The 26496-nt window shown below is 40.6% G+C and overlaps 1 protein-coding gene across 2 annotated transcripts; it reads right to left on the bottom strand.

Annotated features, from left to right (window-relative positions):
- Window positions 1-11845: 11845 nt before the first annotated feature.
- Window positions 11846-26075, bottom strand: LOC108883848 (phospholipid phosphatase 3). 2 transcript variants are annotated; one of them, XM_018677372.2, is made up of 6 exons: window positions 25644-26075; window positions 20353-20507; window positions 15020-15300; window positions 14868-14925; window positions 14604-14780; window positions 11846-13884 (listed from the first exon to the last, which is right to left on the bottom strand). In XM_018677372.2, exons 1-6 carry the CDS (start codon window positions 25780-25782, stop codon window positions 13756-13758), a joined length of 939 nt encoding a protein of 312 aa, XP_018532888.1. In that variant the 5' UTR covers window positions 25783-26075; the 3' UTR covers window positions 11846-13755. The 2 variants fall into 2 exon arrangements, with proteins under 2 accessions (XP_018532888.1, XP_018532887.1); XM_018677371.2 differs by lacking the exon at window positions 20353-20507 and adding an exon at window positions 18727-18884 and having other exon boundaries at window positions 25644-26070.
- Between the last annotated feature and the right edge of the window lie 421 nt (window positions 26076-26496).

Genomic DNA, 26496 nt, shown 5'->3' with positions numbered 1-26496 from the left:
CACAAGCTGAGTAACAGACCCACACCAGAGGTCTGTTGCAGGACATCTGCTCAGCCTGTCTCACTCTCTAACTTTTGGTCATAATTTACTGGGCTTTTTTTTTTTTTTTTTTGACGTGATGTGATTATTGATGGTTGTTTTTTTTGTTTTTTTCAAACCAACTAAATTCTATTTGCTTGTTTTCTCTAAAATGGCCTGTAGATGGCAGCAGACATTCAACATTTCTAAGCACTCAGGCGTCTGATGACATTCTTGGAGGCTGAACAATCGAGCCTGATTTTCTGCACCTCTGGGATTTCATTCATTAAATCTGTTTTCTTAAGAGTACGGATGGAGTTTCTCCAATGAGGCTGTCAAACTCACAGCAAGCCTGAAAACCGAGCCTAAGTCAATACTCTGAGGTCATCTCATCTATTTAGGAATCATAAAGAATATGTTTTCTGTAATTTTATAGGAGAGTCCAGGCCATTAATTGTCCTAATTTCTTGACAAATATGCTCCCCTGTTGTGAGCACATTCCATGATTGCGTAATGCTTAAAACAAATTAGTCACACTTGACACAGCATTCTTGTAATTTCTTGGAATGACGAAGCGATCTTGGAATGAAAAGTGGATAAAAAATGAAGTTACTGCAACCCCAGGGGGTGCTTTAAAATATTACCCATATTTAAGGGATTGTTTTCAGGGCAGCTCAGACTGACCCTGAAGTTAACATTACATGAGGTAGAGGGTAATCATAAAAATGTTTCACACAGAAAGACTTATGTTTTTTATGACTCAGGGCCTCTGACTTCCACTTTTGGGGAAATCATAAACTTACACAAACATTAAAAAATGGTCAAAATGTGGATGTCATTGAAAGGCCAGCATTATGAGCAGATAAGGTTTTACTGCATCTGTCAATGCAATTAAATGTGATTTACCGTGAATCATAAAGAGGATGTGGGGTTTATTAGGGGAGTTTTGCCAAACCACCTGAAACATGTGAAGAGCAGGGAGACAGCCATGAAACCACATTCACTAATGTGGACTGCATCCATCATGAAGTCTTGAGTACATCTTAATCACAAAAGACGAGTAGATATTTTAACATCCTCACTCCTAAGTCCCCTGTGAATAAGCCTGAAGCGTGGCATGTGTTTGCATGCACTGACTCAAAGGTCAGAAAAACAGCATTATAGCTGAGGCCACTGGGCCAGGAAATCCTACAGGTTCATGTAGTCTGTGGAAAGGTCCCCACATGCAAACAAAGCCAGTCAGGGAGGGTGGGGACCCCTGGATTTTTTACGGCACAATTAGGCCAGACATCACTCAATGGTTCGCACAAGTTTCCTAAGAAAAATAAGCTCCAAGAATGGAAATCTTCACATGTCAAATGTACAGCACATGGGAAATTTGAGAACATTTCTCATTTCCCATGCAAAATCACAGTGTTGAGCTGACTTCACCTGCCCTCAGGAATGACTTTAAAGGAAAATTTCCACATTTTATGAAATACACTTATTAACTGTCTTGCTGAGATTTAGATGAGAAGATTGATCCCACTCTCATGTCTGTACACTAATACTACCTCCATTAGCTGGCTAACTTAGCTTAGCACAAAGTCTAGAAACAGAAACGGAAACTGTGGCCTGTTCCAAGGGTAACAAAATTCACTTATGAGTATCTGTAAAACCCACTAATTAACATGGTGTATCTAATTTGTTTAATCTGTAAATACAAAGACTGTAAAACAACAAACAGGGTTTTTTTTTATAGGGGTTATGTTCTGGACTGTATCTTAGACTGAACTCAAGGAAGTTGATTCCTACACACGAAATGACAGATTTTTCTGTTTTTATACTTGGATTTTTGTACAGAGAAACAAGCGAAATAAGGGGGTTTAATGAATCAGCCTTAGAGGTGCTAGCCTGCCAGCAAGGTTAGCACTTTCCGTTTGTCTCCAGTGATTGTTTAGCTGCTAGCTGCTGGCAATAGCTGCATATTCATTGCAAATATACAATAGTAGTATCATTCTTTTCATCTAAAACTCAGCAAGAAAATGAATAAACATATTTCCAAAGGTGTCATACTAACTGACTGATACATGTAAGAACTGTGTTAAAAGGCACAAGATTAACAGAGAAGTAGTTAAAATTCCCACTGCCCCTGAAATTTTAGTTAGGTGATCATGCTGCTGTGTGCATCTGTTTCCATTTAGGAACCTACCGAGAGATTAAATGAGTGTGGAGAAGTAATGGATCTCATATGTGTGGGGAGGTCCATTTACATCCTGTAATTGTGTTGTGTTTATTCAAACCATGACATAAAGCACAGCTCATAGAGCAGAGAGGACACATAAATACAGTATTTACAGTACAAGAGAGGCACACTAAGAATCCATGACTTCCCACTGTGAGGCTTACAAACATTGAATTAAATCAACTTCCAAAGTGCATACTGCAATGTTAGATTAAGGCAAAACATAAACAGGGATGCACACTGTGTGCACTAAGGCAGGCTTTTACACAAACAGATAGCCCATGCTGTCTGACTCCAGGGTCATCAATAGATTCCTGCTGCATCAGTCTTTGTTGGTTAAACAGATGGCAGCGGCACCAAAGAGCCTGTGCTGTGCCTGATCGAATGCTTGATAGGAAAGCCCAGAGGAGCCTGTGTCAGAGGCCATAGGGGCCAGTAGATTCTAAGCACATTAACATTCCTGAATAAATAACCCCAGGGAATGTTATTGTGGAGACGTTAAACAGGATTTTCCTCCCAGAGCCCAGGAGAACGGCCAGGCATCACTCTGGCGTTTCCATCGCCCCGGGTTAGGAGGAGCTCAAGAAACCAGTGCCAAAAAGAGGAGATATTTAAACACCTTATGTCCTATCCTTCCTTAGAAAAAATTGAAATCTCTACAACTGGAGATTTCATGACATGAAAGAATTCTGGTAATTCTGGTTTAATGTCCCTACAGTGCAGGTTTATTTCTCATTTCATTCAGATACTGTTCATCAGTGTATGTACAAACACATCTGAATCTTTGACTATAGTGAAACTGTCAAGCACAACACTTCTTATAATTTCCATACATTTCCACACCATGTGTTTGTAATAATGGACTTTCAGAATGACCAGCAGGGGTGAAGGGATTAAGTCTTGCTTATGTGGAAAGTGTTAATGTTTTTTTCTGAAAGATATTAAACAAGACAATGTTTTTCTGGTAAATTCTGTTTGCTCACATCTATTGCCCTTTTTATATTGTGACATTTTGGACATGTCAGTGACTGCACCATCAGACCTCTCCATTCTTTCATGGCATATTAGACATGCTGGAAACTCTGTAAACGGTGGTGCATTGTGCTAAAATTAGTCCTCAGTTTGAATTGATATTCCACAAAATGTATGGAAATATTTTATAAGGGTTCACTTTACTATCTTTACATTTTATTAAATAGAAACTTTTACAGCTGTTTTCAACTGTAATGTATTCTAAGGATCTCAGAATCTGGCAAACTGTTCCACATGATGAAATTATTTAGATCCAAGAGTATCATATTTTTCAATTTTGACTGAATTTGATGGTGCTTATTATACCTGTACTGGTCTCTACCAGTAAATAGCCTGGACCCTGGCCATTTAATGCCAGAGACTGAACCTTGTTACAATGTTTAACCATTTTCTTGATTTAATTTTTTAGTCAGATATGTGGATGTTTTCCTCTTATGTTTTCCTTTTCCGCTTATTGCTTGTTACCAACACAAAATATATTGGTGCATTTTCATTAGGTGATGGACGATGTTATTTTCAAACAAAATTTATCAGGTGTTGGAAGAACTAGCAACACTTAGTAAAACAACCTGAGATTCTCCCACTGTACCATTTGGAATTGGTAAAAGTATTTTATTGGTAACAGATTCATACAACAAAATGATACTGGAAATCACAGATTGTTTTTTAAACGGTTACCCACAGATTTTGTTACAGTTGCACAGAGCCTGGTTAGCCATTTCCAGTCTTTGTAATGTGCTCTGCTTTCTTGTATCTGTAACATCACTGATATAGACGGAGGGAACCAACTCTCAATATAGCCTCCAAATAACATCTCAGATCACATTACATTAGTCATCAATAATTGTAATAATTGACATTATTACAAAATAACTCAGACTACGTCATTGTATGGTCATTAACAGATCAGACATATCAACACACTGTCCATAGGAAAACACCAATATGCAATCAATACATACAGAAGTCAGGGTAAAGCAGGCTACACTGACAGATGTACAACAACAGCAATATTGATTAAGAGCTCAATCAATACTGATACCACAGGGAGAAAAATATAAGTGCATCGATCAATGCTGCATCTCATTTTAACAATAACTGTCAGTGTTCCTTTCTCCTTTCACTCTAAAAACCTGCACTAATTGATTTTTTAGCCAGTTGCTGGCAGAGGAACATTAGCATTAATTTAGAGAAATGTCTGTGTCCATTTGATGAATGTAAGTCCAATATTCTCTCTCATTTTGGCTCTTTTTTCTGAGGGAAATATCTGACTCTTCAGCTGCTAAATGCTTCACTATGATGTTAACTTTATCTGCCTGCTGTTTGGTGTTGAGCAGGTAGAGTACAGTGTGTTTTTAGAGCTTTTCTGCTGCAAACTGCTGCCTGCTGCTTCTGAAAACTAAAACTGATCCAAGTAAAGTACAGAGGATGTGAAATCACTCTATAATGCTGAGGGGGACTGCAGTGTCGTGATAGTCCTCTGTGTGTTTGTCACTGCAAGTGACTGATTTCATGTTAAAGATAGAAATTTGGCCCATTGTAAAAATAAAAATGTTGATTATTATTGATTATTGCAGCTTTAAATACACAGGTTACCAGAGCAGACTGGGGCCATCACATGCTAGTGCTTTCCTTCATGCTAGCAATTACTCTCATATCCAAAGCTTAACCCTGTGATTCAAATATTATGATAGCAATGGGAGCCAATATCTGGTGTTATGTGTTATCAAATATCTTAGCAAGTCAGCATTTAGAGTGTGTCACGTCATGGTTAATATGTTTACGTTCAAACTATACAGTTACCTAAGGGTTACTTTTTAACGTGATACTTTCATTTATTTGAGCATATTCACATGAACCAGCTCATGTTTAGTTGTGAGTGTCATTGTAGAACAACAATAGTAGATATTACTAAGCAGTCATGCTGTTCTACAATTCTTCTGGATTTCTAATTCTGCTCTCTACTCACCACTAAACAACCTGTCAAATCGCTGAGTAGTGGATCCAAAGGAATGCAACACAATGAAACCCCCTGCAATTTAATAGCTCCACTTCTGCTCAGACAGTATGTTATTGTCAAATCCTTGATGATCTCTCCCCCTCACTCTCTCTGTGCATGTTGTGGTGTCAGAGATGCCTGGGGAGGAGGCAGAACCCACTGACAGGATTCCTCTGGATCAGCCTGCAGCTCTGTTATAGTACAGCTTGGAGCTCACTAGATAGTAGCAGAGTCCACCCTTTCCCTCCCCTGGTGAATCACACATTCCTGATGCTGGAGGTCAGCAGTGAAGGAGGACTACAACTCCACACACACTGATGACTGCGTGAAGTAGCTGCGCTTGATTAGGTGATTTTTCTCTTTAAGGTGTTCTGTGCGCGATCTTTCTCTCAGTTCATTGACTAAAAGGTCACAACCGAGTGCCTGCTGAATGACATGAGAAAGAACGTGAACAAGGTCAAAAGCCTCTGGCCAGGTGCCAAAGGCAATATAGGTTGTACTGAGAATGAGTGTGGTTCCTGAAATTTAAAGTTAATCACAGAGTGAAAGTTATACCACATCTTGCTCTTTGCTTTTTTTTTTCTTTACTCCATTTTTCTGCCCTGTCTCATGCTTCGCCCCTCTCCTGTTACTTTGGTTACTGGCCCAAAACACATGAGGCCCTATAGAAGGGCTCTGGGATTTTGCTCACCACCACTACAGTGTACATGAAAAAAATTTACATTTGACTGGCACCTTAAATCTTTGTTATCTCCCCCTTACCTTATCATTTGAAGGCCTGAGGAAACACAAACCCTCCCCTATATGCTGACATGTTACCTCACTGTTGATAGCAACCAGCATGACCGACCTCCATCCACCTCCTCTCCTCAGATACTGAACAACATGTGGCATGAGAAGATAAAGAGCCTCACTGGTGAGATGTTGCTGTGCTGTCAGCAAATGGCTGCCGGTGCCAGGTGAGCATATGGAGAGCATCAGAGCACGCTGCTCGCGATGTTTGATGAAGTCAGTGTTTGTGTTCTGTCAGCAGTATATTCTTCTTGGCCCCTTTCCCATGGGACTCCTTCAGACACATATGGAGGTAATTTGTTCAAATTCTTCAGCAAAGAAAGAAATAAGTGGGGGGAAAATAGCCTTGGGATTTTAGGGTTGGAAATCAGTTTGAGAGGTTGGGACTATAGGTAGGGTTATACATCTTTGGGGGTACAGAGAATTTCTTTGAGAAATGGACTTTAAAGAGCTTCAAGTTACATGTTAGTGTGAATTTAGCAATTTTTTTTATGGAAGTTGCTACATGACTGTGTCATCAAATTGAAAACAATACAAAATCTGCCCCCCTTGCAGCCCCTTAAGCTTCCAGTGTGTATAACTCCATACAGCAGATGAAAGCAACACTGCCTCACTATTCTTAGAGTTCTGCTGCTAAAGGGGTGAAAGTCAGGATGTCACTGTGGAACAGGCTGTGGGTTCACCAAATGTAAAAAGGTTCTTCATCTGGGGAGCATTGTTGTTCCTAGCAAATATTGTGTCAATCAGCCCATTGCATTTTGAAACACAGTATGTTGTGTGTAGGAGGAAGTTTTAGTCCAAGGGTGGCCACAAGATGACTAAAATCATCCTCTGGGGACCATCAGCATCAAGTGTGATTTTTGTGAAATCCAGCAATTAATTTTGGGCATTGGTATTTTAAATTTCACCTGGTGATTGCACTAGAAGAAACCTCATGGAGTGTCTAAAATTAAAAAGGTTCATCCTCTGGGGATCATGAACACAGTGTATGTCTCTGCAATATGCAATATAGTTTCCTGGATCATGGATCATCCTCTGTTGAAAATGATTGCATTCAAAAAATATTTTGGCAAGCAGCCTTTTACATTATTTAAGACAGTATCTTGTATGCAAAAGGAAACTAGTAAGTAAAACTAGCTCACAATGTCAAGAGCTGCAGTGTGGACACAGGCGCAGACAGGAGGCAGAGACAGAGTTTTTAAAAAAAACAAGGTTCTTTATTCCAGCAGGGTCGGTACACAGGTAAGCAGTCAGATAAGGCAACGGTACAAAAGGCTAGAGCTAAGGCACGGTCAAACAGGCTGAGGTCATACACGAAAGGATCAAGGCTGAGGTACAAAAGGACTAGAGCTAAGGCAAGGTCAAAAACACAGGCAAGGGTCAAAAACTATGGCTACTGGAGAACAGATTGCTTACGCGAAGGCTGGTAGGTCTGGCAAAGGCACAAGACGAACTGGCAGGGAGTGCAGGGAGACACAGACACTAAATACACACCAGCAGGGCAGACAATGAGACACAGGTGAACCCAATTGGGGCGGGGTAGGTAATCACCAGGAGGAGGGAGCACAGAAGGAAGGGGAAGACAAGACACCTGAAACAAGAGGGAGGTCAGTGATTTCAAAATAAAACAGGAAATAATACAAACACAACTGAACTACAAAATAAAAAGCCCTGGCTCAGAGCTGACACCCTGACACACAGGGTTTGTTCTCTGAATTCATGAATAACCACAATACAATTTGATGGATATCTGGCTTTTGAAAACTCTTGTATTAATATGTTACCTAAATACAGTGCTTGAGGAAAGCTCATTGAGAGTCCAAAATCAAACAACATGGAACATGAATCTCATTGTGAATCTGAATCCTCGATCCTGCAGGGTTCAATTTTGAAGGGAAATCCTACCATTAGATTTTTGAACACTTTGTCATGAAATTAAGTTAATCAAAAAAAAAAAAAAAAACAAACAAAAAACAAACAAACAAACAAACAAACAAACCTTCACCTGACAGTGGCACCAGACAAAAAAAGAATTATGCTTTAAGGACAATGAATATTTACAACAAAGTTCACTGCAGTAACTGTTTCCCAGAAGTTGGCGCTGAGATATTGTGCTTTAGAACAACATGTTTGTGACTGACCAACAGTCTAGCCAACATGACCACCCTCAGGCTCCGTCACCAGCAATAAAAGATGTTATAAAGAAGGAATGGATTTGATTATTAGCTTTGCATCCATGGTGTGATTTTCATGGCCAGCACTTCAAGGGACATCCAAGATAAGATGGATGGTTGAGACGTTGATATAGCGATGGAAAACCTCCAGGAAAGAGTTAAACTGTCAATACAATTGTCATTACAATCAAAACCCTAATCACATTTTACCCTCTGTGTACATTAGACTCTTTTGGGCTCAGACTCTCAGTCAGAGTAGCCTTGCCTCCATATCTGCTGTATGAAAGGTTGTGATGGCAGAGATTTGGCCTCCCTCTTGATGTTTACATTCTCCAGACACAGGGAAGGATGAAGAGGGAAAGAGGGAAAGAAGGAAACAGGGAAGGAGAATTACTTACAGCTGCCGTGCTGCAACCCAAAGTCCTCCAAGACTGAGGGCTTCTGGGCATGGACACAACATATTATGGCTAACATTAGGGTTTAGCATACTTTTTATGAGGGGCATTTGCGTGTAGTGTGTGTGGATGAGTGAGGGGCAGATAAAGGAGACATACATAACATGTTTACAGCCTGCTGTCTTCGCCTTGCTTTTGTTTCAGTCCACTCAAACAAAACATTTACAAGCAATGAATGTTCCTGTAAACAACAAGTGTAGAGGGAGTAAAGATGTGGTTGTGTGTTTCTGTGTGTGTGTGTGTGTGTGTGTGTGTGTGTGTGTGCGTGTGTGTGTTTCAGCCTGATAGTGATAGTCCTGGAAACTGATTGTGTGCCATGAGCCAAGTAAAGAAAAACTCTCAGAAAGTCCAAGAGCTTGGCACGGCTCAAAAGCTGAGGTCTCCTGGGGAGCCAGTCATCATCATGGTGTTCTGTGAATAAGAAAAACATGCCCAGTGGAGCTGTAATGAGGTCACTTATCAGCGAGGGCATTTGGAGGGTGTGCCTCGCTTCCTCTCAGCATCCCTCCATCTGTCAGAGAGTGGACAAATGACCTCAGAAACTACTGCCAATAATGTCCAGTGCCGTCAGACTCTATAACAGGCTTCAAGTTATCAAGTTGTTGACTGTTGGAGCAGGCAGGCCAAACTTTCTGATGTACAGCCTCTATAGAAGAATGAATCAGGGCAGATTTTTTTCTTTTCTTCTATCTGCTTTTAATTTAACCATGTCTTAGAGAAACTATAGGCCTAAATGGATTACTGTTGTTTTCCCTTAATGGTCAGACCAAAGCACAACAGGAACAGCCAGAAACAGCTCACACATCGTAAAAAGACAACTCTATAAAGCCAGAGTAAGCAGCCTAATGTGTCTGTGTGATGAGAAAATACATCACTTTAATCTGACAACAGTCTTAGTGGAAGAGGGGATGGCGGTTTAAGTGTGTGCGCATGCATGTGTTTGTGTTTGTGTGTGTGTGTGTGTGTTTGTGTGTGTAGGGGGTAAACAAGAAAGAGAATAGTTGATCACTTCAGAGCAACCACAACAGTGCTACAGAGTTCATGAGAAGAATTTGTAAATAACACAGGATAATTACTTCACAAATAATGGGGGTTAAACTGCGGTGGGAAAACACAACAACTGTTTTTTCCCTCCAAGCCACATGAAAAGGATTCCAATATTAGAATGTTAAGCGCGGCTGATCAAGAAAGCCTCTTTGACTCCCAGTGAGAAAAATGGGTCCAGCTGAAAACGTGAAAAAACATAGGACTGTGCCATTTGTTGGTCTGGTTAATACTGAAAATATACCCAGCCTGCGCCCTCTATCACTTTCAATTATAGCTGAATATATCTTTGAGAAAATCTTTCACCGCTGATGGTTTAATGGAGTGGGTCAGGACTGGTTCACAAGGATAAACACTATGTCAAGCCTTTGGCACTAGATCTGGACATTTGCTGAACAGAGACAGCAACACTCAGGGAATTAAAGGCACTGCCATGTTTGGTAGCAGAGAATGTCTTTACACCTTCATGTGATCAAACACACTCCGTGTTTGGTTTGGAGAGGAAGACGCAGAAAGAGCTGGAAATTATAAACTCAGAGGATGGTAACAAGTTACCATAATTGAAAAAAGAAAAAAAACAGCAACACACAAATGTCTACCAAAGGTCACACACACAGCCTCTAGATTGTAGTATTGTGCCCAACTAGGACACTGGAAACAGTTATTAAGTAGTTTAGTAGTGCAAACTGCAAGAAAATAACACAACAATGAATCACTCCTTGGATGTTAGTGGCACCATGAGGCAAAGCTTTGAGCTAAATGCTAACATCAGCATGCTAACATGTTCACAATTACATGATTTTTTTTTTTTTTTTTTTTTTTTTTTTTTTAGCATTTTCACCATCTTGGTTTAGTGTGTTGGTATACTAACATTAGCCTCAAACTGCACCTGCAACTTCTGCAGGTATTTGGTCATAAACCATACTAAATGAAATGTTTACTGGTTGTTAGCACCATACATAACTGGTTAAGGGATCATCTTTTTACAAATGACCTTTCATGTCAGTCCATCTGATAGTTGTTGAGACATTTCATTTATGAATGCAAAGCAGCCTTTTAGCACTGCCACAGAAAAAATCAGGGGGTCACCAAAGCTATGGATACCCAGACCCTGTCAGGGGCTCATGAATATGTGTACAAATTTCTGACAACCTATGAAGAAAATTTTTAGACATTTTACTGGATAAGGGAAAATTTTGGCCTGCTGATGGTGCAAGATGAGAAATCAGGGGGCTCACCAAAGTCATTAGGGTTCATCCACTGGAAATGTGCCAGAGGGGAATAGCAAAGTCAGTAGACTATATCCTATGGGGTCCATAAATTAATTTTATATATCCATCCAATAGTTGTTGAAATATTTTAGTTTGGACTAAATGGCTTGACTGGCTGACCTACACTGCTATTTCTAGAGCCAGATAACATGGCTGAAAAGAAAAACAACTAACCTCTACCACAGGGCACGCTAGGGTGTAGTCTTGTGCCCAATTAAGAAGCTGGAAACAGTCATTTAGTAGTAGTCATAACAAAAGGCAGCTGCTACACAATAGTATCACCCGTGGCATGGTAATAAAAACAAAACACATTTTGCAGCTTATTAAACTAATCAACTCTAATCTGCTGGGCAATGTGCCCACAGTGAAATCAATCAGATTAGGATACCATGTGAGCACACTGGCCCAAAACCCAGCTCATGATATGCTGGCACATAACCTTGAGTTACATGGTACAACCTGTGGATGTCTACACTGTATATATAGCATGGTATATATACATTTTGTGGAGACAAAACACCCTAAAAGGATAACACAGGACGCTAAAGGAAAATTACATTGCTTCTAAGCGTTCTCATATGTGAATGTACACTCTGGCATAGTTTGTGTGGAGTCTATATTATTCCAGAGGGCTGTTGGGGAGAGGGGTTAAAGCCTGGAATGTACAGTATTTCCCCACAGGAAGTTGAGCATGGAAGTCTACCACTGCCCCACGCCCAGATCTCTACATCACACGCACAGCTGACCAGCTACTGAATTATAGAACAGTCAGAGATAGATATTCTGTCATGCAGAAGTATAAAATAAACACCACAATAAACATCACAGTACACTGCTTTTCATCTTTTGTGTTTTATTAAAGACACTTTATCTTTGATACGTCTTACAGTTTCATTGTACAAAATTTCACAACATTACAAAAATATTGGAAGGCTTTTTTTTTTTTATAAAAATGTACTGAAGCTGTCTACTTTGAGAGCTTTGTTTTTTAATAAAACTTAATTTTCACAAGTTGTCAACTTTACTGGATGACATCTGCCAAGCTTTGCCTCTTTAAAGCAGCATGTTTTACATTTACACAGGTCTCGACACAAAGTCATAGTGGGCATTTCTCACTGTATATATACACTGTACAGTATTGTACAATGAATGGTAGCATGCAGAATTTTCTGATGCTGTATATAGCAGATTTTTCAAGACATGTATGAAGAAAGGACTAGTTTCCATGTAGGTGTCAGATCAATGTTTGTCTCAGTGACTTAAAAATACATTAGGATGATGTTTTCAGTCAGTGGTTTTATTAATACTAGTTAATTACATCAATATCATGCAAACATATTAGCATGATTATCACTTTAAAATTCAATGTAATGATTTCATCTATTATAATACACAGTCTCATTGCTACCCCTGTTGTATTACTTTACAAGACTTTATGAGATATTAAGAAGTTACATTGTGCCAAAGTAATAAATTGTGTCTTTTACTGTTTTGCTAAATTGAGCTTTTATACTGAAAAGCTACTGTTTATATCCACTGCTCTAGTCCCTGTCTTGTTTGTGAGTGTATAAATGTCTGTATAGTATACAGTATATCACAGGATTTCTCAGTAATGTGAATAATCACAATGATTAGTAACAGTAAAATATGTATACTGTATATGATGCTTTTTTCCACAGTGTTTCAGTCTCGAGTAACATGTGTCTGTTGGAGCAGGTGCCTGCTCTCTGGTTGGAGAGAGTCACACTTGTAGGCTATAAACACTGAAATATATAGACATGACATTAAGACACACACAGAAAGGCCTCACCCAAACACACACAGAGACATACACACGAGCATACGCAAAGGACACACCCAGCACTCTCACACACTCTCACACACACACTCTGACCTAACACTTGTGAGCGCCCGTCTGGTACATATAACAGACAGGCATTTCATTAAATGGCTCAGTGGGGGCTCGTCCTGCCCAGCAGAAAGAGGCCCACATCCAACACATACGCCCTCACTGTACTTTCCACCTACTGTAACTCATGTGCACCTTCTGAGGAACACTACATTATGGACATAATAAAAACTTACAATGGCTTACAAAGCTTTTCAAAAGCTTCACTTCAGAATCATTCAAGTGGTGACAAACAGTACTGAGTTTAGCTAAAATAGTGCTATAAATCACACATACGTACAATACTTGTGTTTGTAGTAAAACCAAACTAAAACAATATCCTTCCTCAAATCAAGGAATTTGTTTTTTTCTTTTGATCTGTTTCTATTAGTCACACAGTGAGAGAGTGGCAGGAATATGAGTTTGGCTCCCATGCTGGATGCAGCCGAAGGAAGAAGGCACAAAAGCTCCACAGAGCTTTGTTTACAGCTGCCATGTCTCTATTTTGTTTCATTTCAGACTTTAGTCCAACGGAAAGGCCTTGACAGCAGTGGAGAATCTACAAGGCAGATCTCTTTCACAACAGAGGAAGAGGGACAGATATCCCTGGTTCTCTCTCTTTTCCACATTAAAATGTCTGGTGAGACTGAGGAAAAAGATGAAAATTTCCATTCCGACAGCATAACTTGCTTGACTGCTTTTCCATAGCCTCCTCTAACCCTTTGAGATGTTCAAGATTCCATGTTTATCTGCATTATCCAGATTGTTGGAGGTTATTATATCCAGTATTGACCAGTGGCTATAGTAGTGATTTGCATGGCACAGGTCAGGGTTATATACATTCAGTTTGCAGTCTTTCTATGCCATGATGAGATGGTTGCTTCGCTCTCTGATGTCTGCTGGAGGAACAAGATCTTTCTTCACTGGGGTTGGCAGTAGGGTAGAACGTCTACCTTTGGGCTTGAACAAGTCTGACACAAAGAATACCTGTGGATGGACAGAACAAAAATCCCTGAACATCTCAATCATCATAACCGCCCTTGCCCCCTTCTTCAGTTTTCTGTTGGTAATTTCACCCCCTTTTCCTTGCACATAAGCTATGGAGTTCCCCAAGGTCGTGCATTAGGTCCCCTTCTGTTTTCTATTTACATGCAGCCTCTCTCCATTATAATTTATAATCATTATTATGCTAACAATTGCCAATTGTATGCACCAGTTTACCTATACAATTCCCATATCTGACACAAAAATGTCAATTTAGAAACAAGACAAATCTATAGAAGCGCAACCTTCTGGATGATCTTACCTGCTTCACTGCCTCTGTCAAAAATATCAGTAACCTCTGACCTTATTTTCAGGCTTCTAGGTCAGGTATGATTAATGCTTCAGTCCTGTTTTTACAAAGTAATAACAACCTTATTCTACCTTGTACAGAAACAGAGTCTGTTATTCATGCCTTTATTTCCTCACATTACTGTAACATTTGCTTTTGGTGTACTATAAGGTTTATTCCTTTCTTAACACTGATTATACCACAATGTTTTAACATGAACAAGAAAAACTGACCATATGGGCCCCAGTTCTAAATTCCTGCACTGGTTCCCATTACATTTCATAACTGATTTTTGACAGTTAAAAATAATTTATAGGGACAATCTTATCTGATATAGTACATTACAAAAATTAAACATAATGTAACTACTCACTATGCAGTAGGCCACCAGGGCTCCCTGTACAAAACCTGCCAGGACATCAGTAGGGTGGTGCTTGTGATCAGAGACACGGGACAGGCCGGTGTAGAAAGACATCATGATGAGGGTGAACTGGGTCAGGGGGCGCAGCAGGCGGGCTCCATGCCAAGTGAAACGAGACTGCAGGTAGAACTGGTGAAGAGACAGAATTGTGTGTTTATGTATTGTGTGTTCACAGTACATGTGTGTATGCATATTAAAAACAATTCAGTAACTCACCACCAAATAAAGCATGGTGTACATTGAGAATGATGCATGTCCAGAGAAGAAAGACTTCCTGAGGAGAACAGAGGACAACCAGCATTTTACTACACCTTATAATCTGTGAACAACACATTTTACATAAAATACTTCTTAATTTGTTACAATACCTGGCCTCTTGAACTTTGCTTTCTGGCCCCTGACACTGGTAGTCAGTGATGTAGCCCAGGGAGCAGTTGATGGTGGAGAAGTCAGGTTTGCACACATCGAGGAAATGTGGGCGCATGCGGCCTACTGACACTTTGGCAATGTCAGTGAAGGACTGACTGATGGCACAACCAAAGATGAACACCCCAACCTGCTTGTAGAGAGCAGAAATGTAGGGGTTCCCTACGAAAGACTTGGATCCCTCGTTCAGAAAGTAGATCCTATAGCTTTCTCCAATGATGATCTGAACGGACGGAAGAGACAGAGATGTCGTTAAAATTAGGTTTTTGATGTTGTCCCAGTTTCAACTTCCATCCTAATTCTCAAATACTTATTCCACATCTCCTGAGTGCTCAGTGAAAATGTGTGAGTGCAGGAGGGCCAAAATACTTTATGAGGAATGGGACAGAACTTTGAAACTTGGACAGAAGATTTTCTTTCTGGTTATATATTTCACATGTAACTTAATACATAACTGACAGTTTAATGCTCACACTTTTTTTTCATTCCTTTTTACTATTAAAAGTAGTTAATGCAGGTTTTGCTTGATGTAATTCCTTCAGCATTACTGGCTTACAAAAAGTGTGTAGAAGGGTCTAAAAATGTTGACGAACAAACCCTCAAACAATTGTCAGTTTCATGGAGCAACAGCACTAAGCTCTTGCTGATTGATTAGAAATGTGCATAAAAGTCTGTGGAAATGGACTTTTGGGACCAGGCCATACTGACCTCTGATGTTCAGAGTGGAGAATATGAGTTATATATATATATGACTGAAATAGCATTTTTCATGATCAAGATGCTATAATGAACAAAAATGGAACACAGTGATTTCCTCTGAAGTGGTCTGGAAAGGGCTACTTTACAGTTAAAATGTGTTTACCTGTGCTATTCCACTTATGGGAGAAAACAGTGAGGCAATGTGGGAGGCGACTCAAACTGTCCGCCATGTATAGTTTTCTGTAAGTGTGTAAATAAACCACCGTCTAAAACCGACGACTGACGGGTAAGGCGCACTTAGGGGGAGGTGGATAGCCATAACTCACAACAGCTGTTAAAGCTCAAAAACGTCTTCCCAACCCTCCTTTTTCCCCCGTTGTCTTCCAGCCACTCGCAAATGAAAGTAGGAGAGAGGAGTGATAAAGAGAGTGTAGGAGAGTTCCAGGGAGAAAGTAGAGGGATTAAAGTACAGTGACAGGGGGGAGGATAGAAAGCAAAAAGAGTATGCAAAAAAAAAAAGGGCAAGAGGAGTGCAAATGAGGTGGAGAAAGGGGAAGAAAGAGGAAGGTGAGAGGAGGAATGAAGACTGGAGCAGGAGGAAGAGTAGGGAGAGAGTGGGGGAGGCACCGCTGGTTCTAATCAGCAGAAACGCTGAGCTAGGCGACGTGTCTGATTTTGGTGGCCAGACTCCACCAGGCGCACGTCGGGGGCACGTTTGTTTTTCACCGCTCCGGCTGTCTCTCTGAAACGGCTCCGATTTCACAAGGGATGCCTGGCTGTTTTCATGTTAGTATCTTGGTTTCATCAGACATTCTTGTGAGGGGCGCAGGAATAAGTCTCATTCTGGGAAACACTCTCTGCAGAGGGATAGCCCTTAAGGAGATTTAACAAGCTGATAGAGTATGTTGTTTCCACCATCCAGGCCTTTAGAGCCAGCTTGATACAACCCAGCTGCTTTCATGGGAGAGAGGGAAGGGGGAGAAAACACATCTGGTTCCCCTTGTGTGAAAGATTTAACTATGTGAATGAATAAATGAATTGGCATTGTAGGATATGTTGCTGTTGCACTGAAACCTCAGAGATAATCATGGGGGCAAGACGCTGATTTGCGGCTTATGTCAAACGTCTTGTATTTCTAAAATGACACCATGGTGCTTTCCTCTCCTCTAAAAGAGATCTCCATAAATTATAAAGGATGTGGCCCTCTGTGCTTTTGAGCTCTATTCAGGGGGAAATGAAGCACTAAATCACCTAAAGTTGTTGTTTTCTGGTTCAGAAAACACAAAGGTTGGCAGAACGCTCTGAGGGGGAGATGGATTGTAGAGTCACGTTTTGCCAGGGGAAAATGAGATATCTGGCAAAGTCTTCTTGTTTGGGGCCTTCACCACAATTCCACCCCACCAATTACAGTATTTAACCGAACAACCATTGCGTCAACCATAATTACACGGGGCCAGGACTCCTTCTCACCATGAAAACCCCTGCGGCCCCAAGCCCGTAGAGTAGTCTGCTCTCAAGGAGGAGGGAGAGCTGATGGAGAGACCATGCCATGAGGCAAGGCCACAGATCTGCCAGGTGACAACTGCACAGGCTGTGTGCTGAGTATCACCATAGAGCCACTGGAAAGTTTCTGAAGGATTTTCAAGTGTGGAATGGATTTGTGCTAGTCCATTGCCGACACATTACCAATTACTTGGTGGCTTAAGTGTGTTGGTACCTGATGAAAGTGAATGGTGTTTGGCTTATGGTTGCTTAATAGCTGCTACGGTTTTACAAAAGACTCCAGGGCAATAGCTGGTTAGTTGCTTAATTGCTTTTAAAGTGTTACTGGTGCTATGCTTATGGTGGCCAGGTGGTTGCTAGGTTGTTGCTAGGGTGCTTGCAGTGGCTCCCAAAGTATTTACCATGGCCATTGGGTATTGATGTCACAATGTTTTGCTATACTAATTTAGTAGAAATGTGAAGTGGACCTCTGCGGTGGATGCAGCTGACACTTTGTCTTGTGTAGACTGACCGCAGCAGCACAACAGAGGCTGCAGTTCTCCATCAGTGGGTGTATTGAGCCACAGTTCTGCTGAGTGCTCAGAGATATTCTGAGAAATCTTACAGGCCAAAACATAATCTTGTACTTTGGTCCAAAGGGGGGTGAATTCACAGTTATCTGTGTAAAATTTTGAGTGAAGTGAGAGCCGTTACGAGGCTGGAGTGGACAGATTCATAGCTCGAAATGGAACCATTTCAACGCAAGGAAGAGCAGAATGACATCTGGTGTAGAAGGGGTGTTAGGCTTCCACCTCTGAGCAGCGGCAAATGGGGAAAAATGATTTTGAATTACAGGATGTTGGGAACAGTTTAGCAAGCAGAGTTTGGACACATCCTCACCGTTTTCTCCCAGGAGCCTTGAAACAGAAAAGCAATTCAACACTTTCCCAAGTGCCTTTATCAACGGAGTCATCTTAAGCCCCCAAAGGAAAAGCCTTGAACAAATGTTGTTGACTGGTTGTTATCTAGGATGTGCTGGAGACAATCAGAGGGGCTGATAGCACAGGTATGAAGAGGTGTTGTTTCAGTAATCATGTAGGATAATCTGTCTATACCCACAGTGAGTCAACTGCTAGATAAATCCCTCTGATGGAGCGTGCACAAGTGTATTTCTCTGAACATGAGTGCAGGTAGAATGTGGTTGGAGAGAAACATGAACACATGTTGCAAGTGTAATTGATTCAACAGTTGAAAAATCTCTAAATCATTTACATTATTATAGATTAGTAGGATATCTTTTTGTTGAAAATGTTACAATCATCATAAAAAATTACAACAGCTGGAATACTACAATGCAGTGTGCACTCCGGATGAGAAGTGATGTGGTAAATGTGCTGCTAGTAATGGTGAAGGCTGCTGAAACATAAGAGGTGGTGATGGCATTAGTGATCAAAGTGAGGTGACTTACAGAGAGGATGGTGATAAGAATGCCAGCAGCGCTAAGCACACCGTCGCTAATGGTGTCTCCATTTTTGGCCGGGTACTTGATGGACTCATCATCGCAGTAAAACCCTCTACGGTAAGGCTGAACAGCACTGGTCTCAATGACCAAGAAAGGCAGACCGGCTAGTGTGAAGAAGCAGTGAGCGGCACAGAGAGAAAGAAGGGGGTGGGGATGGGTGAGGGAGAGAGAGATGGAGGTGCTGGGTTAATGATACGCAAATTACAGAGGTCGCAGGTACAAGCGAGAGGTAACCAGAGAACATCTGGGACTGGCTCAAGTCATTCTGTGGCTGTTATCTGTGACTAATCAGGAAATAATGACTCCAGCTTTGTTCAATATTTAGTATTAAGTGGGCCTTCTGAACTCATCTGTGGATGTACTTAAGGACCATACCTGTGTTTTTTATGTATGCTTTACAAACCATGTATGGTTTACTGCTGGCCATCTTACAAAGCATACCATATATTTTTATGGTAATCTCTTCAGGCTGGCTTTGGTTTCCATTAATTTAACTAGAGAACGACAATGAAGTGGTAGATATTTAGCTATATAGATATTTAGCAATATTTAGCTCACAACTTAAAGACACTTAAAGTCCTGAATGTCTTGTTCTACATGATCAAAAGTGAAACATAAATTGGAAAAAGCAAGTAAAAATCTTTTATTTGCAGCAAATCGTTTTGTGTGTTGTTTTTCAACAAAAAATCTTAACTCAAGTTCCACTTACTAGATTCCTTCTGCTTTCAATAGCATCTAATTAATGACTAGAGTTTGCTCAGTTGTCATGGACAGGATTCACTTGTCATCAAGTGTACCACCTCCATGAGGATAGAAAAAAAAAAAACATCTGCATATGAAGATCAGAGAATGCAGATGAAAACTCAGGAAGAAAGTGGATCTTGAGAATGTGTTTTTTTTTTTTTTTTTGTATTTTAACTACAAGAGCTAAAATTACTAGTGTAAAGGTGTTTAATTTGGCAGTGTTCTGGCATAAGAGCAGCAACTCTTGGCCAACTCTTATAGTTATTATATATTGCATCTCAATAACAACTGGTAAAATTTCATCTGTAGATGAAGATGACGATATTTAGGTAAAAACCATGCAAGAAATCCAACAAGTTCACCTTGAACTGCAAATTTGGAAAAAACAAACAAACAAAAACAAAATTCACTGATTTCAGCTTTTCATATTTAGGCTTTGGTCAATTGTAAGTGTACTAGTACTAAGAGTACTAGTTGCAGCTCTCCAAAAATACTGTTTCAAAGTTTGGTATTTTTACTTGATAAATTACTTTGACAGTTAATCAATATTCTGACAGTGGTAAAATAAATGGAAACCAATGGCTGTCTATAGGGTAGAAAATCTGTCTGAAAGCTTACAATGATATGCTTTGGAAAATGGTTGGCAGTAATGTACAGCATACATAATTTATAGTTAATGAGGTACAACATGCGTCCACCACTGAGTGTGAGTCAGAGCCTGTCAAACCAATCATGTCTTTTGAGGTGTCTCAAGTCAACCACTGGATGAAATGAGAGCGTCTCACCATATGCTCTCTAGCTCTCTTGCTGCACCAAACCAGGACTTACTGAGACCACGGGCACGGTGACGCCCACAGCTGTAAGCACGGTGGTGGACACCGTGCTGCTCTTATATGGAAGCCTGATGCTGTTGTCATTGCAGAAGAATCCTCTCTGGTAAGGCGGGAAGGGCGATTTGTGCAAAAAAACGGCAACAAGCAACACTGCATGGTTGGATAGATATATGAGCGCAGGTCAGAGAGCTCTTAAAAACCCAAAAAGTGTACAGCTTCATTAGTGGACATTATAAACAGGAAGACAAACAGAGACGCACACAAAGGCACAGACAGACAGAGATCTCAGACATCAGTCATACAAACAAATTAAAAACTCCCAGCAGACGTGAATTTACTGTAAGTTAGGAATCTCATCCTGTTTTCTTATCTGTCACTGATACTGCCATTAGAAAAGCTTAAATAAACAACATAAAATCAGTTGATATAAATGCTGAAATCAAAGCTACATCATTGTTTTAGACATAGTGAACCTTTTATTTTTAGAATAGCATCAACTGATCTCAAACAGGCTGAGTTAGTGCTAAAAGGGTTGGATGTGTCATGTTCTTAAGAGAGACCATTGCTGCTAACTGACACGAAGAAAACACAAACACTATCGGAGTCTTCCTTCCTTTCCTGCTGAGGCTTTCAAGTGCACTTAAAAAGGCCCAGTTTAAGATGCCTTGGGGGGGTGTCTGCGTCTGATCAATTTAGTGTGTTTCGCCACTTAAAGTGGCAAAAAGATCTTATTTATCTCCTGACAACAAACACAGAGTGGGTGTAACTCCATTGCAAGCCAAAAAGGACAGCTTATTTTCCCCATTTACTAAAGGCTTCAGAGGAGGACTTTGAAATTTGAGTGTGAACGTGGTACCCAGGAGATGCCTCAAATCTCTGACAGAATTTGGAAAACACACTCTCAAGTCACTTCAAAGTGGCATTTAACTGATGGTGGAGCTTTCAAGTCACTCTTTGAATAAATCCGCGATCTGGCGATACAAAGAAAAACAAACATCTACGCTCTTTCTCACACGCTCTCTTCCTCTGTCTCGAAAAGCTAAAAAGCACTGGGGTGCAGAGGTCAGTGCTTAGAGCTGCTGAAGGCAGGATGGCGGTGGCGGCAGCGGTGGTGGTAGGGGGGCTTGATTCCTCAAACCAAATGTCAATACGGGCTTCAGTTGCTGCTGTGCCCCTCAACCCCCTTGTATCCACACACACACACACACACACACACAGCTGACTGGTCTTTGAAGGTCCAGCTGGGTTGAGCTCAGGTTACAGACAGGGCTCTGCTGCTTGATGGGAACTCCAGAATACTGGCCTTCCCTCCACATTCAGCAGGATTCACATTATTAACTTTCTCGCTTTCATTCTCGTTCTTAAAACAAATACCTGGACGGAGCTACAGTCGGCTCTGAAGCAAGTCTGGTGGTGAAAGAAGCAGCAGAGTGATACGTCTTTGAGTTCTCTAACAGTAAAAATACACTGTATATAAATCCTCAATGTCTGATCCTTTAGTTTGCTTAGCCTGGCCATAAGCAGAACCACATAGGCCGTACACGTGCACAGGGACTTACAAAGGCTGCCCAAACTGCTGATATAAAGCATTCAATGGAAAAAAAGCATACAGGGCTGAAAATGCTGGATGTGAAACATGTTAACCCCAGAATCCTGACCTCTGCAAACACCTCTAAGAGACCCAATACAAACCACATGGCAAGAGGCAAAGGGCAGAGACTGATATAGAGAGACAGAGATGTGGCAAATGGATTGATGAAATAAAGTGTCCACAGCTTTTAAGGAACCTGCACGAGGTCAAGTTCCTCAAACAGCTGATTGGAAAGACGGAAAAAACGTCAGGTCCTGTCTTCCAGACATTCGGCTGGGTTTTTTCTTCCCTGCTCACTCCTCCGACCTCCTCTATCCGCCTAAACAGTGCAGCATCAGCACTGAACACGGCATCTTGGGATTTTCCCCTCCTACCCTCTTCCTCCCTTCCCGCTTTTAAAGGCCGGGGGTGGGGGGTGTCCTCGTCCTGCCAACAACAACACCAGTCAGCAAGCGTGCATATGTCTTTTACATTAGCTCAACATCAACCCAAAGACAACAGAAACAAACAAAGTTCTTAGTTCTTAATGTAAACATCAGGTGTCTTCTATTGGGTTTTGCCCTAAAGTAGTCTGCTTAATAATCAATTGGGGAGCCCTAACTGAAAATAAGCAAACACTGTAATGAAAAATGATGATGACTTTTTCAGCACGTAACCGAGCGCCGTCTCACATCAAAATATGGTAGAAAACTTACTATTAAGACCCACTGGTTAGAATTTCCTATGCTTGTCTGTTTTGCCTTTCTCCCAGTTCAGCTCTGGCAGTTCCATGTAGTTTGTGGAAACTAAAATCAACGTATAACCCTCACGCTGAATTAAAGCCCCAACATATTTTGGAGGCATTCACCAAAACACAGAGTGTGACTGTTAAAACAAACAGACGCACATTTTCCACTTGCAGGGATCTCTCACTGTCTGGCGTAGAAATGTATACATGTCTGAGGTAGTTGTGGTGTATACACAGATGCAGTTGTTTTTACTCGCAGCAGCCCCCCACGCACAACCTGCTCCCTGTCCGTCAGTCAGTTTGGCCTGCTGCAAAACTTAGTTCATAGTTCCACTGTGGAAGGGAGGGTTGAATAAAACTGCATTTGCATTGAATTGCCAGTGGCTATAAATAGCTATTACACAGACAAGGTGGTTTACAGTTCACATTCTAGATGTACCAATCTGTTCACAAACACGCACATAAACAAGACAATACACAATGCTGACAATACACATGCACATACAATTCACATGTACATAAATCATGCAAATACCACATATACAGTATACACAGACATTTATATGTGGCCTGCATAAACATACATACATGTCTACACAAAAATATTAGCCTCTTCTATGCAGACATTATTCAGTCCAATCTTTGTGTTAAATCACATATAAATCTCACATCCTACTTTTTATGTTTTGTTATTTTGAATAATATAACACATTTTTATGGCAATATTTATGCTTTCCTGAAATTGAAACCTTTAAGTGATAATGCTCCAGTGCCATTTTTAATTGTCTGTGATTCAACTCTTCCACATGTGACACATTACTCACAAATACACTTGATGCCCGTAATTGCTGTATAACTTGGCAGCACTTAGTTGAGCTTGGGATCAAGCTAATGTTTATTATTTTTAGAGGGTCAGTTAAACCAAATTACAAAACTTAAGATTATTTCACTTTCAGTTTTACTCGCTGGGATTTTAAGATATTTGTCACTGAGATTTCTAACTACTATTTGCCACTAAAAACCACCCACACCTGGGGACACAAGCCTAAAGAAACATAAATGACTCCCACTCCTGATATTCTTAACCTGATTTCTTGGGTCACCATGATTTGTGTTCACAAAACTGAAAAATATAAGGTTAAAGTGTGACAGATTAACTACCTTCTATCTAGTGCTGAACCAGGGCAAAAGCACATGGAAATGTTGTAAGGCGATTAACTGGAAAACATGAAAGCCACCTGCTACGGCTTAATGTAAACTGAACCTGATCACCTCAACAGGAGTTGGAGGGGAAAAAAACCTAAAGAATATACCTCTGCTTTCCTCATTATTATTCATCAGGATTTAGTTTCAACCATCTCTGAATCAGTTCTCTTCCAGTCCACTGACTAATGCTATCTTCACTGGCACTGGTGGTCACCCGGGATCACATTGACTGGAGATGCTTCATGTGCACAAAAGACCGGGGGAGTGATATCCCTGGATGCAGCGATACTAGAGCTGTAATCAGTGAATGGAGGAGTGGTGATTACCAGCACTGGCCCACCATTTCCTCCCTGTGGTCATTCCCTTTAAACCACATCTTTCACCAGAAGAACACTTCTGGTTTGTTGACAAGCTTCTCTGTGGGAAGGTATGTACATACAGAGCAAATCATGGGGATTTACCCTCCACAGAGAAAAAACTGGGCTGACACTAAATATAGCGTGTCAGAAAAGTACTATTTATGCTGTAGACCTTTCGTGGGATTATTTTAACAATAGCTGGACTGGTTTCTATTCCCATGCGGTTGCACCAGTTTTATTTCATAGTTGAATGCTGCTTTGGTGTTTGTGATCCTGACCCTACACTTATGTTCCACAGAACAAGACATTGGAAACATATGGTCATATCAGAGAAGAAAATAAACAAGGGACATTAGTGAACAGTCAAAGGTTTGAGCCTCAAGGAGAGCGGCTAACCTTGTGTGGGACTTTTGGATTCAAACTTCAAAGTGAAAAAAATGTTTCACCTGCAATAACAACCTTAACCCCATGTCTACAGCTGCTGAACATCACAGGACCTGCGCTGATGCATGCACACATGCACACACACACACACACACAGGTCTGACCTTTTCACCACTTCCCTTAATTAGTCCACACACACACACACACACACACACATACACACAAAAATATATTATGCCAGATGTTGAGATCAGAGGAATTCCTGCTGGTGTAGAATGTGAGCCATTCTGGAAAATATAATGAGGAGTCAATGTAGAGGTGTACAGTACAGGTGTGGGTGGAGACCAAAGAAATGTGTCCCTGCTGGAGCAATTTATTAATTAGTTTCCCTTTTCCCAGCTATTTATTTTTATTTTTATTTATTTTATTTATTTTGCTAAATAAACATCATCCACAGGCTAGCTATGCTGAAGTAATTTCTGGAAAATATGTATATGTAACGTGTGTAGGCTAGAGTTGCTAATGCGGCATCACTTGTTGCTTTAGTAACACTTCGTGTGGAGCTGGTGCTGCTAAAACATTTATCATTTGGCTAACAAATGATAAAAAGCTGGAACGAGTTTTCCCAGTTTCTTAATGATATTTTCAATTAATTTTAACCAATTAAAAAAAAGACACTTTTATGAGCTGTACTATTCAGAGGAAACTTAGCTAGCATGACGTTAAGCGTCTTAGTATCTTATTACTCTAGTCAGTTAAAATATTATAATCATATAATACAGTATTCAAATGTCACAAATAAATTAGAAGGAATATCACGTTATAGCCACGTGTAGGAAAACTGAAAGACAACATGAATAAAGGAGCAAAAAGTAGTTAAACTCAACTTGAACACATCTTCAGTCCTGCAAAGTTAACAATGAAACAAATGTATACATTTACTGCAAAGTGGGTCCTCGTAGTAATGTCATTGATAACTGATAACGATAAGCAGCATAACTTTATAGCGGGAGACTCACCTAAAAACAAGCAGAAGAGGTCCACTCCGACCAGTAACTTTCTCCTGCGGTGGTCTTTGCAGTTATTGTTGTTCAGTGAACTCCCGCCGTTCCTTGTTTCGGCTGCCATCGTTTTCTCATAAATCAAACAGCGTTGCATTTAAAACTTGTTATGTGTTTCAGTTGAAAGGGAACTAAAATGTTGCTACGTGCAATCGCAGTGCGGCGTTTACATTAAACTATCTACTACAAGTGGCTAGCGAGTGTACATGAATCCTAAGGAGTCGTCATGCAAGTCTGTACCGTTACTCTGCAGTCAAGAAAACAGGCTCTGTCTAGATCTGCTTCTCTAACAATCACCGCCCGCTTTCCTCTAACTTCTAACCATCCTTTGCTCCTTTCCATGGGGGTAGAGTCCTGTGACAACCCTCCAAGAAAAGCCCCTCCTCCAGAGCCTCCCCTTTCAATTAATGCCATATGCAAGCTCCCTCACGCAGGCTGATTCCCACACTCACCTCTTTAGTGATGGAGTATATTCGCTACAACACAGCAGCAATAACAAGGGAGATTCCACAAAGCAAAAAAAATAAAAGACCTCCAGATAACTATGGGGGATTTTTACAGCATCTGGAGCAGAAGCTGTTTTTTTTTTTTTTTTTTTTTTTACTTTTTTTGTGTTGTTTTTCACTCTGCATCCAGTAACACACCGTGTTTCCGTGTTTCCTTGGAAAATAACAAAAGAAAATGAGTAAAGAAAAATCCCCAGATTATTCAGACTTTCCTTGTATGAGGTACAGAGGGATAAATAGAAACCCCAAACAGTATATTGAGCTTGAGCAACAAAACAAATGAAAAACTCATACTGTACAGTGTA

Source organism: Lates calcarifer, linkage group LG4 (genome assembly GCF_001640805.2).
Source record: "Lates calcarifer isolate ASB-BC8 linkage group LG4, TLL_Latcal_v3, whole genome shotgun sequence".
Classification (NCBI taxonomy): domain Eukaryota; kingdom Metazoa; phylum Chordata; class Actinopteri; family Centropomidae; genus Lates; species Lates calcarifer.
This window is presented reverse-complemented; position numbering and strand designations above follow the sequence as displayed.